The 16,814-nt window shown below is 42.9% G+C and overlaps 1 protein-coding gene across 2 annotated transcripts in view; it reads right to left on the reverse strand.

Annotated features, from left to right (window-relative positions):
• cpne5b (copine Vb) overlaps positions 1 to 16,814 on the reverse strand; it is a 189,470-nt gene that overhangs the window by 130,696 nt on the left and 41,960 nt on the right. Inside the window, exons 2-6 of one of the 2 annotated variants that reach the window (XM_042324199.1) lie at positions 13,503 to 13,543; positions 12,740 to 12,786; positions 4,185 to 4,288; positions 2,214 to 2,253; positions 381 to 457 (exon numbers count right to left, since the gene is read on the reverse strand). In XM_042324199.1, the coding sequence (XP_042180133.1) occupies positions 381 to 457; positions 2,214 to 2,253; positions 4,185 to 4,288; positions 12,740 to 12,786; positions 13,503 to 13,543 (309 nt within the window). Of the gene's footprint in view, positions 1 to 380; positions 458 to 764; positions 776 to 2,213; positions 2,254 to 4,184; positions 4,289 to 12,739; positions 12,787 to 13,502; positions 13,544 to 16,814 lie in introns of those variants that run through there. The other variant, XM_042324200.1, reaches the window with a different exon arrangement.

The raw sequence follows: 16,814 nt of genomic DNA on the forward strand, positions 1-16,814 counted from the left end.
CATTCTGTCTATTCTCATTATCACACAATGACAACCAACAGCCTTGAAATGGACCCAGTAGTTTTGGGTACCAGCAGGGGGTCCAGGCAGGTAGGTACTTTTCAGGCAGGTACTTCAGCAACATCAGGGGTCCAGAAAAACAATCCCAACTGACACAGGTGGAAAACACGGCTGTGTGACTTTGCGACAACAAGAGCAAAAGGTAACAACAAGCAAATAGCGGGGATCAGAGATTTCAGTATCATGGACAGCGGTGAAACCATATCCCAGAGGTCTGGCGTTCACCACCACAGAACAGTGGACAACTTTTCATCCGTAATGGTCTCATTTATGACAACAGCGGTTTGAAAAAAAGTTATGATATTATCAGAGAGACTCACCCCAGTGGTTTCTCCAGTCGACTGGCAGGTGACCCCACGATCTCCCCCAGGGTACAGAACACTTGACCCAAGAAGTCCTGAGAGGGGGAGGAGAAGGAGGGAGAGAGAGAGAGGGGGGAAGAGGGAGGGAAGAAGAGACAGACAGGATGGAGGAGGTATAGGGTTACAAAAGGGAAACAAGGGGAGAGGGGAAGTAAACAGGAATGAAGGGAGTTGGGGAAAAGATTGGACAAGGTGATAGCGAGAGCGAAAGAAGGGAGGGAGGTAATATACTGAGGTTATTAAAATGTGTTACATGCATTACAGCTGCCTGTGTTTTCTGTATCTAGCTAAAATATACTATAGCTACAGTACTAAAAGAAAAGGAAAGAGGCAGAGACGTACGTTGAGATCAGAAGGCTTCCAGAGGGCAGGGGAGAGCAGGCAGCAGGGTCAACAACAACAACAACAACAGAACACATCATGTACACACAAACACTACAATACCCAGAACACCTAGCACCACTCAAACCAGAAAGTGTAGCAGGAGAGAATACAGATTAGGTGTCATATAAGAGCTGTAAAAAAAACATCCGGGAGGAATAGAATTCATGAAAATCATGCAATTGGAGATATGCAAATCTTCTCTTTGTGTGCAAACGCCTCAAATAATCTGTTCGACTGTTTTGATCCAACAGTCTCCCCAGCGACAGAATGTGAAGATTGTTATCCTCTTATTAGCAGTCAAATAGTGACACGATGATTCATACATCCTGTTTATTCAATTCAAATGCACTAAAGCATTTCATGATCAATTCTAGTCTAGTTGAGGACACAGAAGGTACATTATTCTACAACAGTAGTACAACTACTAATCATCTGCATATGAATGTAAATCCTGCACCAAAGCAGTGGTGGAAAAAGTACCCAATTGTCATACTTAAGTAAAAGTAAAGATACCTTAACAGAAAACGACTCAAGTAAAAGTGAAAGTCATCCAGTAAAATACTACTTGAGTAAAAGTCAAAAAGTATTTGGTTTTAAATATACTTAAGTATCGAAAGTAAATGTAATTACTAAAATATACTCAAAAGTACAAATCACTTCACATTCCTTTTATTAAACAAACCAGATGGGATAATAATATATATATATATACAGTGGGGCAAAAAAGTATTTAGTCAGCCACCAATTGTGCATGTTCTCCTCCTTAAAAAGATGACAGAGGCCTGTAATTTTCATCATAGGTACACGTTAACTATGACAGACAAAATGAGGAAAAAAAATCCAGAAAATCACATTGTAGGATTTTTAATGAATTTATTTGCAAATTATGGTGGAAAATAAGTACCCCTCTGAATCAGAGATTCGCGTCTTCGGCGCCCCGGGGAACAGCGGGTTACCTGCCTTGCTCAGGGCAGAACGATAGATTTTTACCTTGTCAGCTCGGGGATTCGAGCCAGCAATCTTCCGGTTACTGGCCCAACACTCTAACCACTAGGTTTGCATAAATCCATGAAGGTAGTTTGTTGACAGAACATGCAACATGTAGCAGGCACAACTAATCAAACCATGCAACTTCACGATCAGACCAGAGTCACAGATAAGGAGAGTTTGGCCAATCAGAGTGCAGGACTCTCATGTTTCATCTCTCTGGACATTCCATCAGTTGTCCATGATGAGTCCTACGCTTTTAGCTCTGATCATTTTGTTCAGGAAATTCTGTTAACTTGTATTGATCAATGATAACTTTGAAAATCAATGGTTTCAAGTCAGTTGTGTTGATTATTGTTGGGAGTATTGGCCAATACCTGTTCATCTGTGTCTGTAGGTCTGAGAGGGTGTGTCACTCACGTGTTTGGACAGGTCTGGGCTTTTAGAGTCCACATCATATCTGGAGGAGAGATAGGTAACACAGGTTACATGTGCGTGTGTGTGTGTGAGCGAAAGAGAGAGCGAGAGAGAGAAGGAGAGAGAGAAAGGGATCTCTAACGAGGCCTCTGGTAGATGAAGTTTCTCCGTGGCTCATTAATCCAGCGTCCATATATCCAGCATCCGTATAATCCAGCGTTTCCCAAAACTCTGTGTTCGGGACCCCAAGTCATGCACGTTTCACTTTTTTAACCTAACACTACAAAGCTGATTCAAAATGATCAAAGCTTCATGATTAGTTGATTATTTTTTGTAGTGCTAGGCAAAAAACCCGAAACGTGCGTGTCTTGGGGTCCCGAGGACCCGAGTTTAGGAAACCCTAATCTAATATTTTCACATCTATCAGTGTACGTGAGTAAATGCTAAGGGGGTCGTATTTCATCTTGGTTATCTATTTCACCTTCCTATTAGTGGGAAGATATCTCACCATTGGAGGCTAGTTGTTCATGGGCCTGATCCCCTGCACGTGAGTGTAAAGGCCTGCACCAAACCTGCCACCTTATCCTCCGTTTCTTTAGAACTGCCTAATTGACCTTTGACCCACTGTATTTTGTTGATGCATACACGGGTATAGATGACGTAATGCATTACAGATGAGGCCCGTAACATGTTTTGACTGGTTGTTTCTTAGTGTCTCAAAGCTCAATTTGAGTGGTCCGCAATGCGTTTCTTATTCTCTCCAGCTGTGTTCTGCGTCACTGTGTCACTGTGGAGGGACACTTGAATACATTTCTCTAACTCCTTGAACATAGAGACATCGAGGAGAAGGACATCCACTTTGTGAGCCCTGTGACGATGAAACAGGCCGTGATACAATAGACCACTACAGCCCAGAATCAGACGAGAGCCGCACATGCTATAGCATGTGACGCAATACCGATCATGAATCAGGATGATTACTAAGGGTCATCACCTCAGAGCAAAAGGGGGTAGCTTCTCATTATGTCCGACTCTGCGTACTTCTACACTATACAAATTGGGGTGATCGTATTCGTCTGACAGGGTTGAATTGAACCTCTATGGGAGGTCCTTGCTCCTCCATTCCCCTCTGTTCTCGCTGGATGGGACTGGCTGAGGATTGAAACCAAAGCCACATGTGTTTTTATTTCCCTACGTTTTTATCATAGAAGTCATAGATCACTTTAACTAACTGTTCACAGTTAAACTCCAAAAGAGAAGATTCATAATGTTCTGTGAATATTATATTAGCTCGCCATATTCCATCATCGCCCAGCCATTTACTGTTATAGTTTTCGTTCCAAAGTCCAATCCTAGCCCTGTTATTGCACTACCTCCTCCTGGATACATTATGTGTGAGAGAATGAGACAGCTGTGTGCCAACCACTATCGTGTCTGTCTGATGTTTACTATTCATGACTAAACACCATTCGAAAGGAGAGGAAACCGTCTCTAGGATTCCTCTCGGTGTGAACATGAGGCCAACAAGGAACAGAATAGTCACTACAGTGTAACGGAACGTGTCTTTTTAAAATGTATTTTACCTTTATTTAACTAGGCAAGTCAGTTAAGAACACATTCTTATTTTAAATGACGGCCTAGGAACAGTGGGTTAACTGCCTGTTCAGGGGCAGAATGACAGATTTGAACTTGCAACCTTTCGGGTACTAGTCGGGTACTAGTCCAAAGCTCTAACCACTTGGCTATCCTGCCGCCCCAATATGGTTCTTCATGTTTGCTTTCACAATGTAAGTCCCTACACTTTCCAAGCTAATATAGCCTCTTGAATTGAATTGAATGGGAAACACAGAGAGGGGGAAAGAGAAAGATACAGAGACAGTGATACATACAGAGAAAGAGAAAGAAAGGGAACAGAGGGAGGGTTGTCATGTGGGGACTCATCAGGGCCGGTGTTTAAAAGAAATAATCACTCACAAGTCAAAGCGTAGATTCTGCTTCTCCTCAAAGAAATAGTCCAGGATGTACTTCCTGACAAAGTCTGGGTTTAGAGTGTTGTCAATCACCTCTGTTCTCCCAAACTAGAGAGAGAGAGAGAGGGGGGGGAAGCATTATTCAGCATTATACATATCTATCTCTCTCTCCGACACATACACACCTGTCAGAGAGAGAGACAGAAGAGGGATGATTAGGAGTATCACCCCGTGAATACCAACACATCACACACTCTTGTTGTGTGAGTGTGTTTCTTTGATCCTGTCTCGTCTCTTTTCTCCCATTCTAATTACTGAGGCAGAGAACACCCACTCATCACCTCAACTCACCCTCCAGAGAGAGAGAGAGAGAGAGAGGAGGGAGGGGGAGGAGAGGAGAGGAGTGGAAGGAGGGGAAGAGAGGGAGAGAAAGAATAGGAAGAGGGAAGAAGAGGGACGAAGAGGGGGAAGGAGAGAGGGCTTGGCGAGAGAGTGTAGAGAGATGAAGGGTGAGAGGGAGGAGAGAGAGAGCGATACAGAGGGGCAGAGTTGGCAAGAGACATGAAAAGACAGAGTACGAGAGATGGGTTAGAGAAAGAGGCGGAATTAGCACCGGAGACCAGGAAAAGGGAGAGACAGGGAGATGAGAAAAGAGAGAGGGGGAGTAGAGAATAAAGAGAAAGAGAGGGGGAGCTGAGAAAAGAGAAAGAGAGGGGGAGATGGGCGGGGGGTTAAACCCAGTTAATTACTGGGATTCTCACTCCTACACGAACGGCTGCAGATCCAGGAAAAAAGCCAGCAAGCTTGGAAGTCACCCAATCACACACCCCACCTAGTTCCGAAAGAGGACAGTGTGAGTGACATGACACTGTTGGTAAAGCCCATGGAGGAATCCTAAATATAAGGTAGGGGTTACAACCACTTCTCTAAATATAGCTGCTGTAAGATACGGTTTCAATCATGGAGACCTGGTAAGCCAATATGGTAATGGGATTCTCTGACTACACATTTAAACATGTCTGAAACAAAGACTATGTCGCCCAGTAAGGGGTCTGATTCTGATTGCAACTCTCTATGAGGAGATACAGTGGGGTGAAGTACACCCATTGATCTCATATGAATTGAGACTGTAAATAAACGGCTGAAATATGGTTGCTTCGGAGTCAAACTGGGGCAACGTCTGTCTACATCCCTTAACAGGGAGGCAGTGCCGTCTGCAGTGGTCGTGTAAAATGGGCCAATGTCTAATGTATGGGGAAACAAGTACAGAGAGGCAGCACAGTGGTTATATGGTGTATTGGTCAAAAGTAGTGCACTACATTGGGAATGGGGTGCCATTTGGGACACATGCTATAAATGTTTTGTAAACTACTGAAAAAAAAAATCGCTGTTTCAGTCTGGTTTCTAAGTAAAATGGGGCCGACATCTGAAGCCCTTAACAAGTGTACAGCGTGGTGAAACAGCAGCATTATGGTTGTGTGGTGTAGAAACCCAGTAGTTGAATGCGGTAGACTCTAGAGGCTTGTGCCCAGAGGTGGGCTGCAGTTTGTTCACAGCTATTTGTGTTGATCCATGAATTATTCAGACTGGGAAACAGAAAGCGAGAGAGAAAAGTGAGGGGGAGGGAGAGAAATGGAGAGAGAGAGAGATGGAGGGAGAAGGGAAGGTGTGAGAGAGGAAACCGAGAGAGAGCGACAGAGAAAGACAGAAATAGAGAGGAAGAGAAACCTAGCCTCTCTGATAATGCATGAATAAAACAGCCATTTCCCAACCGTGCTTGCCTGGCTCACACTCTAGAGAAAGCTAGTCATTTTCCGAGCAGGGCCAGTTATAAAAGCTAGAGAGGATTGAGGTTAAAACGTCTCCATTCTCTGAAGTTGGAGGACAAGATGTAATAGAGAGGGGCTTCAGTTGTACTATTTAAGGGAGTCCCAAGAGTCAAAGTTGCCTACGTATTTGGAGACCAGAAGTGGTTTGAACTTTGAGAAGTCAACAACTTAAATTGGACACATTAGCAAAGTTACTTGAACTGTTCAGATGATGCAAATTGTTTTTCATTATGGAAATAAATGACCTTTTTACAAGATACATAGCTGTGGGTTTACAGCTCTAATCTCCTGACGTACAGACTCATTAAATAATAACAATATGTAATGTGAACAACGCCTCCTCATTGGCATTTTTTTTTTTCCATTGCTATTCCTATCGGAGTAAACAACTGATCTGCCATTTGGGATTCTGTGTGTTTACTTTGTAATTACTCTTGGTGACATTTGCAATCAATGCATCCTCTCTAAATGCAGAGATTAACCTCATTTAGCCTTTATTTAATCATGCAGGATAAAATCCCTTGAGGTAAAGACAGGGGTTCCCAAAATGTGTCACTCCGGGCCCCCCTTCCAGTTTTGGGGAACATCCCGAGCCATTTCTATGACACAAACTGTTCTTGTTGGTCGAGATAATTTTCTAGGTTTAAAGTTTATTTCCTGCAATTTCTACACATTTTGTTGTGGGGGGCAAATAAATGTTTGCAGTTTTAAAGCACATTTTCTTACAATTCTATACATTTTGCCATGCCTAATGTATATTCATGTATTTGAGTGCCTAATGTGTATTCATGTATTTCAGTGAGAAAAAAATGCATACAGTATCTATGGGCTAAAAAAAATTGAAATAGAAAAACCGTTGTCTGACTTGGGCTAGTTGATCTGGACATTTTCTGACAATTTATAAATAGCTCTCGAAGGTATGCAATTACTAACACAACAAGAGGAATTGATGATGCCCTACCCAATTTTCGAAATTGCATTGTGCATTGTGCATTCTACTATTACAACTTTCAAGAGTAGGTTAAAAGCTGGACTTAGTTCATTAAAAAAAGTATAAATATATACTCTATATTATTATTTATTATAATAATTGGAGGGGGGGGGGGTGTATGAGCTTCGATCTAGAGTCTCCTGACAGAGAGATTTGAAGAGCTGCAATATTGTCTTACTGAAACGTGGCTGGATGATGACGGTGGATTCTCCGAGCAGCGGCAGGAGTCTTCAGGGAAGTCGAAAGGAGTGTGTTTTTTTTCATGAATAACAAATGGTGTGCTGCTTCAAGTGTGAAGGAAATATCAAGCTTTTGTTCACCTGATAAAGAATACCTCATAGTAAACTGCAGACCCTTTAATCTACCAGGAGAGTTGTCCCTCCCTTTTCAAGCCAGTGTGAGCAAAATGTTTAAACAGGTTAACAATCAGAGACAGAATAACATGCCTTGTTCTCAAAGCACGCGCTGACCAGCTGGCAAGTGTCTTCACACACATTTTCAATCTCTCCTGGTCCCAGTCTGTAATCCCAACATGTTTCAAGTGGACCACTATTGTCCCTGTTACCAAGAGCCTGCCTAAACAACTATCACCCTGTAGCACTCACATCTGTAACTATGAAGTGCTTTGAAAGGCTGGTCATGACACACATCAACACCATCATCCCAGTCACCCTAGACCCACTCCAATTTGCATACCGCCCCAACAGATGACGCAATCTCAATTGCACTTCACACCTGAAGGGGGGAAAACTACATGACCAAAAGTATGTGGACACCTACTTGTTGAACATCTCATTCCAAATTCATGGCCATTAATATGGAGTTGGTCCTCCCACTTTGCTGCTATAACAGCCTCCACTCGTCTGAGAAGGCTTTCCACTAGATGTTGGAACATTGCTGCGGGGACATGCTTTCATTCACCCACAAGAGCATTAGTGAGGTCGGGCACGGATGTTAGGCGATTAGGCCTGGCTCATAGTCTGCACTGGGGTTGAGGTCAGGGCTCTATGCAAGCCAGTCAAGTTTTTCCACATCAATCTCAACAAACCATTTCTGTATGGGCCTCGCTCGGGGGACGGGGGCAGCCGACGCTTGGCCTTGCGCATGGTGATCTTAGGCTTGTGTGTGGCTGCTCGGCCATGGAAACCCATTTCATGAAGCCCGATGAACAGTTCATCCAGAGGCAACCGAGTACAGACGGTTTTTACGTGCTACGCGCTTCAGAACTAAGCGGTCCTGTTCTGTGAGTTTGTGTGGCTCACCGCTTCACGGCTATGCCGTTGTTGCTCCTAGATGTTTCCACTTCACAATAACAGCACTTACAGTTGACCGGGGCAGCTCTAGCAAGTCAGAAATTTGAGGAACTGACTTGTTGGAAAGGTGGCATCATATGATGGTGCCACGTTGAAAGTCACTGAGCTCTTCAGTAAGGGCCATTCTACTGCCAATGTTTGTCTATGGAGATTGCATGGCTGTGTGCTCGATTTTACACACCTGTCAGCAATGGGTGAGGCTGAAATAGCCGAATCCACTAACTTGAAGGGGTGTCTACATACTTCTGTAAATATGTGAACTATGTGAAAATGCTGTTTATAGACTACAGCTCAGCATTCAACACCATAGTCCCCTCCAAGCTCATCAACAAGCTAGGGACCCTGGGACTGAAACCCTCCCTCTACAACAAGATCCTGTACATCCTAAAGGCCCAGCCTCAAGTTGTGAGGGTAGGCAACAACCCCTCCGCAACGCTGACGCTGAGCATGGGGGCCCCTCAGGGCGGTAGGCCTGATCACCAATGTCGATGAGTCAGCCTACAGGGAGGAGGTCAAAGACTTAGTAGTGTGGTTCCAGGACAACAACCTCTCCCTCAACATCAGTAAGACCAAGGAGCTGATTGTGGACTATAGGAGAAAAAAGGGAGAGCAAGCCCCAATCCACATCAAGACGCTAACATGGTCCACACACATCCGAGGAGTCGTGAAGAGGGTAGTGCAGACAGCCCAATACATCACTGATGCCAAGCTCCTTTTCATCCAGGACCTCTATATCAGGCAGCCAAAAATGGCCACAGAATTAAGCCAACCAAGCCATAGACTTTTCACCTTACTACCATCCGGCAAACAGTAACAGAGCATTGGCTCTCGGACCAACAGGCTCCGAGAAAGCTTCTACCCGCCCAAAGCCATGACTGCTAAATAGCCATACTGCTAAACTGCCATACTGCTAAACTGCCATACTGCTAAACAGCTAGATTGCTAATTTGCCAGACTGCTAATTAGCCAGACTGCTAAACAGTCAATTAAGGCTACCAGAACTATATACAGTATATATACACAGTTGAAGTAGGAGGTTTACATACACCTTAGCCAAATACATTTAAACTCCATTTTTCACAATTCCTGAAATTTAATCCTAGTAAAAATTCCCTGTTTTAGGTCAGTTAGGATCGCCACTTTATTTTAAGAATGTGAAATGTCAGAATAATAGTATATTTATTTCAGCTTTTATTTATTTCATCACATTCCCAGTGGGTCAGAAGTTTACATACACTCAATTAGTATTTGGTAGCTTTGCCTTTAAATTTATTAACTTGGGTCAAACATTTCGGATAGCCTTCCATAAGCTTCCCACAATAAGTTGAGTGAATTTTGGCCCATTCCTCCTGACAGAGCTGGTGTAACTGAGTCAGGTTTGTAGGCCTCCTTGTTCGTACACGCTTTTTCAGTTCTGCCCACAAATCTTCTATGGGATTGAGGTCAGGGCTTTGTGATGGCCACTCCAGTACCTTGACTTTGTGGCCCTTAAGCCAGTATGCCACAACTTTGGGGTCATTGTCCATTTGGAAGACCCATTTTGCAACCAAGCTTTAACTTCCTGACTGATGTCTTGAGCTGTTGCTTCAATATATCGACATAATTGTCCTCCCTCATGATGCCATCTATTTTGTGAAGTGCACCAGTCCCCCCTGCAGCAAAGCACCCCCACAACATGATACTGCCACCCCCGTGCTTCACGGTTGGGATAGTGTTCTTCGGCTTGCAAGCCTCCCCTTTTTTCCTCCAAACATAATGATGGTCATTATGGCCAAACAGTTCTATTTTTGTTTCATCAGACCAGGGGACTTTTCTCCAAAAAGTACGATCTTTGTCCCCATGTGCAGTTGCAAACCGTAGTCTGGCTTTTTTTATGGCGGTTCTGGAAAAGTGGCTTCTTGCTGAGCGGCTTTTCAGGTTTTGTCGATACATTACTATTTTTTCTGTGGATATAGATGCTTTTGTACCTGTTTCCTCCAGCATCTTCACAAGGTCCTATGCTGTTGTTCTGGGATAGATTTGCACTTCTCGCACCAAAGTACGTTCATCTCTAGGAGACAGAACACATCTCCTTCCTGAGCGGTATGACGGCTGCGTAGTCCCATGGTGTTTATACTTGCATGCTATTGGTTGTACAGATGAATGTGGCACCTTCAGGCGTTTGGAAGGATGAACCAAGGATGAACCAGAATTGTGGAGGTCTACAAATTTCAGAGGCACTGAGTTTGAAGGTAGGCCTTGAAATACATCCACAGGTACACCTCCAATTGACTCAAATTATGTCAATTAGCCTATCAGAAGCTTCTAAAGCCATGACATAATTTTCTGGAATATAATTATTATCTATCCTGATGCCTCGTCACTTTACTCTGCCTTCAAGTACATATCTACCTCAAATACCATATTATTATCTATCCTGATTCCTAGTCACTTTACCCTGCCTTGAAGTACAAGTCTACCTCAAATACCTCGTACCTCTGCACATTGATCTGGTACTGGTACTCCCTGCATATAGCTCCATTCTCATATGCATTTTATGTTATTCTTCTTGTGTTACTATTTTATTTTTCAACTCTGCATTATTGCGGAGGTCTCATTAGCATTTCACAGTAAAGTCTAAACCAGTTGAAATCCCTGCATGTGACACATAGGAGGCTACTGAGGGGAGAACGGCTCATAATAATGTCCAGAACAAAGCAAATAAATGGTATCAAACACCTGGAAATGGTGGGTTGGATGTGTTTGATACCATTCCAATGATTCCGCTCCAGCCATTACCACGAGCCCATCCTCCCCTATTAAGGTGCCCCCAACCTCCTTGTCCCTAGCAGAACCAGGAACAGAGTGACACTGTGATAACAGGGTAGAGTTCTGTCTTCCGATAGGCAGTTTGTAGTAATAGAATACTGCATCCCCTCTATTGGCTTTCATTGATGTTCTTCTCGGAGGGTGTTTTTCTGTTCAGCAGCTGAATTAGGGTGTTGAGGATTGTAGCATTTGGATGTGTGTCATCATGGCTTTTCTGTTTCCTCTCTATTTCTCTCTCTCTCTTTATCACCCCCTCTCTCTCTCTTTATCACCCCCTCTCTCTCTCTCTTTATCACCCCCTCTCTCTCTCTTTATCACCCCCCTCTCTCTCTCTCTCTTTATCACCCCCCTCTCTCTCTCTTTATCACCCCCCTCTCTCTCTCTTTTATCACCCCCTCTCTCTCTCTCTTTATCACCCCCCTCTCTATCTTTATCACCCCACCCTCTCTCTCTTTATCACCCCCTCTCTCTCTCTTTATCACCCCCCTCTCTCTCTCTCTTTATCACCCCCTCTCTCTCTCTTTATCACCCCCCTCTCTCTCTCTTTTATCACCCCCCTCTCTCTCTCTCTCCCTCACTTTCTCTTTCTCTCTCCATTCAACGGATCTATCAATTTCTCTTTCTTCCTCGGTCTAGCTCTATTCTGTCTTGCCAGTCCTGTGTTCCCAGAGACACATTGTAGTAATAGATAGAGTGATCAGTGTGCTGAGAGTAAGTTCTTTATGCTATGATGCTCAATATGTCTCAAAACTGTCTGGACAGACTTCCAGCATACATGCACACACACTGGCAAACACACTGGAAAACACACTGGCAGCACTAGAGGGGGTTCTGATTCACAGGACAGCCCCCCTCAACCTTATCCTTGACTGTCACCTGGTCACTTACTTTAAAAAGTTTGGAACTTTGAGTTTCTCCCTTTGCGGGAACTTATACTGCGATTACACAGGCAGCGATCGGTATGGTAGCACACAGACACTGGCGGTGGGAACTGGTCGTGTTCTCTCGCCTGGACTGTACAGCTAGGATGTCACAGACAGGCAAATCAGACGGTATAAGGCTTGAAAAGGTCAAGCTTGTCAGATCTCCACTAAACAGCTCTGAATAAACATATCATCCCCCTATGCACACACACACACACACACACACACACACACATGTACACAGAAAGGTTCTTACAGTAATGAGTTTGTCCTATTTTGAATCTCACGCTGTGGCTTGTATATGTTGAGTATAGAGGTAGGTGTGTGAAGAGTTAAAGCTACATTTATTCCAAAACTAATCCTAAAGTTTAAACTTTTAAATGTCAGCACGGGGCTAAATTGATTGGTATTTGGAAAAAAAGGACAAAAATAAAGAGAAGCTATTTCCCTCACAAACAGTCAATACCCCACTGCAAGGGAATCATTGAACTTTAGAAGTGTGTGTGTGTGTGTGTGTGTGTGTGTGTGTGTGTGTGTGTGTGTGTGTGTGTGTGTGTGTGTGTGTGTGTGTGTGTGTGTGTGTGTGTGTGTGTGCGTGTGTGTGTGTGTGTGTGTGTGTGTGTGTGTGTGTGTGTGTGTGTGTGTGTGTGTGTGTGTGTGTGTGTGTGTGTGTGTGTTTGCGTGTGTATGCTCACCTCTCTCCACTGCTTGGTTTCCACTCCTTGGGTGTAGAGCACACACACTGAGGGAGAGGGAGAGAGAGAGAGAGTAGAGAGAGTAGAGAGAGTAGAGAGAGAGAGAGATAAATAGTGAGATTGAGATAAAGAGTGAGATTGAGAGAGAGAGAGAGAGAGAGAGTAGAGAGAGTAGAGAGAGAGAGAGAGAAAGAGAGAGAGAGAGATAAAGAGTGAGATTGAGAGAGAGAGAGAGAGAGAGAGAGAGTGATATAGAGATTGTGAAAGAGAAAGTGAGACATACAGGGCAGAAAGACTATCAGAAATAGATGCTGGCAGATTGAACAGCGCAGATGAATACAAAAGTTTTAGCTCCAAAACACTGAGCAAACAACAGACGGAGGCTAAAGGCAAAGCTAACATCTACTCCTCAAGTCAACTATCATGCAGGGACAGAGAGGTAGGGATGGGGAAGGGGGGTGGACGGATGGAGGTAGGTAGGGAAAGAGGGAGGGAGGGACGCATGGAGGGAGGGAAGGAGGGAAGGAGGCATGGAAGGACAGATAGACGGAGAGACAGATGGACAGACAGAGAGGTAGGGATGGGGAAGGGGGGGGTAGACGGATGGAGGTAGGTAGGGAAAGAGGGAGGGAGGGACGCATGGAGGGAGGGAAGGAGGGAAGGAGGCATGGAAGGACAGATAGACGGAGCGACAGATGGACAGACAGAGAGAGGAAGGAAGGTAGACAGGGAAGGAGCACATAAAAGGTTGAGTCATACTCACATGGGTCAGATTTGGAGAATGTGTCTTTATCTAGTAGATTCCTGAAAGACAAAAAGGAAAGAGGAAAACTGTCAAGCAATATCGACTTCATAATCTTATCGAAACATATCAGAGACCAATTCATCCAATTGTTCTGTGCTTCAGTTATTGCATGAGTCATTACACAGGCATTAATGGCTTTCAGAATTTCTCCTGAGATCTATTAAGTTAACCATAGAGGTCCTGACTGAGTACCTATTCATATCATCCAACAGCTGTAGTGGCTTGCAGTGTCATCAACTAAAATAATGAAGACGTATACCAAGAGTGATTATACCCAAAATCCTTTTGCATTTGGGTTGACGAAAATGAGACGAGACTAAGTTATCTCTGTGACTAAAATCTGACTAGTAAATGGACTGGGCAAGAGTTTTTGGAAAGATTGAGATCTTTTCAGTGTTACTTGCAATCTAGAGGCAACAAATCACTGATGCATATAAGGCACATGCCATGGCTACTCTCCTGGTGGTAAAAGCTCCCGGTAGAAAAAGGGAAGATGTTTGGAGCCACTTTACGTATCGTGCAGATTCAAACAAGACCGAATGCAATGTTTCCATGGGAGAAGACAGTGTTTGCTCCCACAAGTTGACCAGGAAAAATACTGCCGACCTCAAGAGAAATCCAAAAGTGCATCATCCCAATATATAGCCTACGCTAAGGTAGGCTAATAACAGATTGATAATGCTAGCTAGTAGTTTGCTGAAACCTATCAGGCCACTAATTTTGACACAACTTTGATTACAATATAGCTACAAGGGGCGAGTTGTCCAAACTGCAACCATTTGGCATTTTGCGACCATTTGACCCGACTGCGCAAGTTAAATTTGTAATTTCTGTCATGCATGTTGAACATTCATTACATGGTCACTTCACTCAAAAGTTTCAAAACGTCCTAATGAGCATTATCCTCATGATTCCTCTAATGATAGTGTCTGCCCAGCCCGTGGGCCTGATTCGCCGGGGCCTGTTCCGCTGGCAAGTGGCCCCTGCTGTGATGAGTGAGCCACTTGATGTGTGCTCTGAGAGAGAGAGACAAAAGGCTTCTGATTGAATAACATTTAAAAATCTAATTTGCGGGAAACACATAGCTCCATATGGCTGTGGGCTACACTAGTTAGTTTAGCAGACAAGATTAGCGTTGAATTCCGAGGCATTATTTTATATTATTTTATAGTATGAAGAATACAATTGAATATACCTGATTAAATAGAAAGGATATTTTCTCCAAAGATTTCCAAGGGAGTGGGCACATTTGGCTATTCTGTATTGAACATTGGTTCAATGCCTGCAACCCAGCAATATTGTATTGTATTGACCGGTTAACGAAGAAACAGTTCCTCCTATATGCGTAATTTAGAGCTATTAATACAATTTTAATTGTAATACAAATTTATGGCTATATGTTTTGATTGTTAATACATTCTAATGCCACATAATGTTGCATGAAAGGCATGAGCTCTGCTCTGCATCTTGCGCAGGCTGCACACACTTCATCAGTCTCTCATTCACAATTTCACAAGAATTTGATGATATTCTCACCCATCAGACTATTCTGAATTTAATCTGGTCTTTACATATAGCCTACTAATATATGTGTGGAATTTTTGTTTGTTAGAATGGCCCACAAAAACAAAATGTCATCAAATAATAAATGCAGGTTGTGCAGTTACGTTTTTATGCAAGAATAGGCAGCATCCATAAGGCTAGGGGAAGCATACGTGTTAAATAAAATTTTAAAAATACATAGAATCATTACAAATAGACGACTAAAGCATGATTTGGCCACAGAAGATATTTAGTTTCTTAAAAAAAAAAAGATTTTGATTGTTTTAAATCGCATTGCCTATAGTCTGAAGGAAATGCAGCGCACACAATTTTGGTAGATTATTGTTGAGTTGCAACTGTCTGTGAAAAGAGGCCAAACCAGGCATATGCAATATTTCAAAATACAATTGCGGGAAAACATAGTTTGGAAAGCAAAGGGTTATTGCTATAAAAAGAAGACCATGAAAAGACTACTCTGTCTTTTAGTCTCTTAAGATTCCCAACTTCATTGAGCGAACAACAGTATAGCCTATCTTACTAGCACCAGGGGAGAGCATCGGCAATATCCTCAGTGACTGCGCACTGCGCATATTCACTATTTATCATTGTTGGGTCAGCACCACGTAAAAGTTTGTTTTTGGACAATCATTTCCTCCTCCAGTTTAGATGGAAGTCATATTATATTTGTGTCTGCACTTCTCATAGGTCGATTATATGGACAATGCCATTTTTATTGATAGTTTGTCACTGTCGTCAGAGTAGGCTACCCTTCAATATTCTGCTAATGCCTCCAGTCATATATAAAGTAGGGTAGAACTAGATGGAATGTGTTCATAAAGGGCCACATTCCTCCCACGCGAAGAAAGAAAGAAAAAACATATTGGATGAAGCCTAGGCCTAGGCCTGCCCTACGCCAAATGCATTGAACAGACTCTTTTTTTTTTGCGAACAATTATGGAGTTACAGGATATTATTATCCTAAATTATGACTATCCAATCGACTCATCACATTACTAACATTAGGCTAGTTTACCTAAATCTGCAAACACGATTATTCATGTAGGCCTAATGCTTTATTACAAAGGTGCATTTTTATTCTTTTCTTTTCAGTTTTTGGATGATTTACGTATTGTTTGTATTGCTAGGTATTGTTTTGGATAATACTCACTGTTGAGTATGGAAAGCCGTAGGCTCACTGGTGGAGCTAGAAACACAAGCATTTTGCTGCACCTGCGATAACTTCAGCAAATCTGTGTACATACGACCAATACATTTTGACTTGATTTTTACTATGTAATGAATCCTATTTGCTTCTAGTATTCCATTCTCAGACCTCTCTTAATACTATATTCCTATAACTCTATACGAGTCTTGCTTACACATTGCTATGTATCTATCGGAGTCAGACAATATACACCTTGATAGGCCTTGTTAATATTATTTCCATAGTCTTATTACTGGTCACATGTGTATATATATAAAACATACTGCATATAAAATATTCCAGCACCACACAGTCATGCCTTCAGTGGCAATCATGTAGTATTATCTAGACTAAGATCACACTACATGGACTCATCAATCATCAGTTTTCCTTGTCAGCTGTATACTGCTTCGTACAAACAAATAACTGTATATTTAAGGAATTAGGCCTGAGGGGGTGTGGTATATGGCCAATATAATCACAGCTAAGGGCTGTTCTTATGCACAACGCAACGCGGAGTGGGC

This window comes from Oncorhynchus tshawytscha, linkage group LG07, assembly GCF_018296145.1.
Source record: "Oncorhynchus tshawytscha isolate Ot180627B linkage group LG07, Otsh_v2.0, whole genome shotgun sequence".
Classification (NCBI taxonomy): domain Eukaryota; kingdom Metazoa; phylum Chordata; class Actinopteri; order Salmoniformes; family Salmonidae; genus Oncorhynchus; species Oncorhynchus tshawytscha.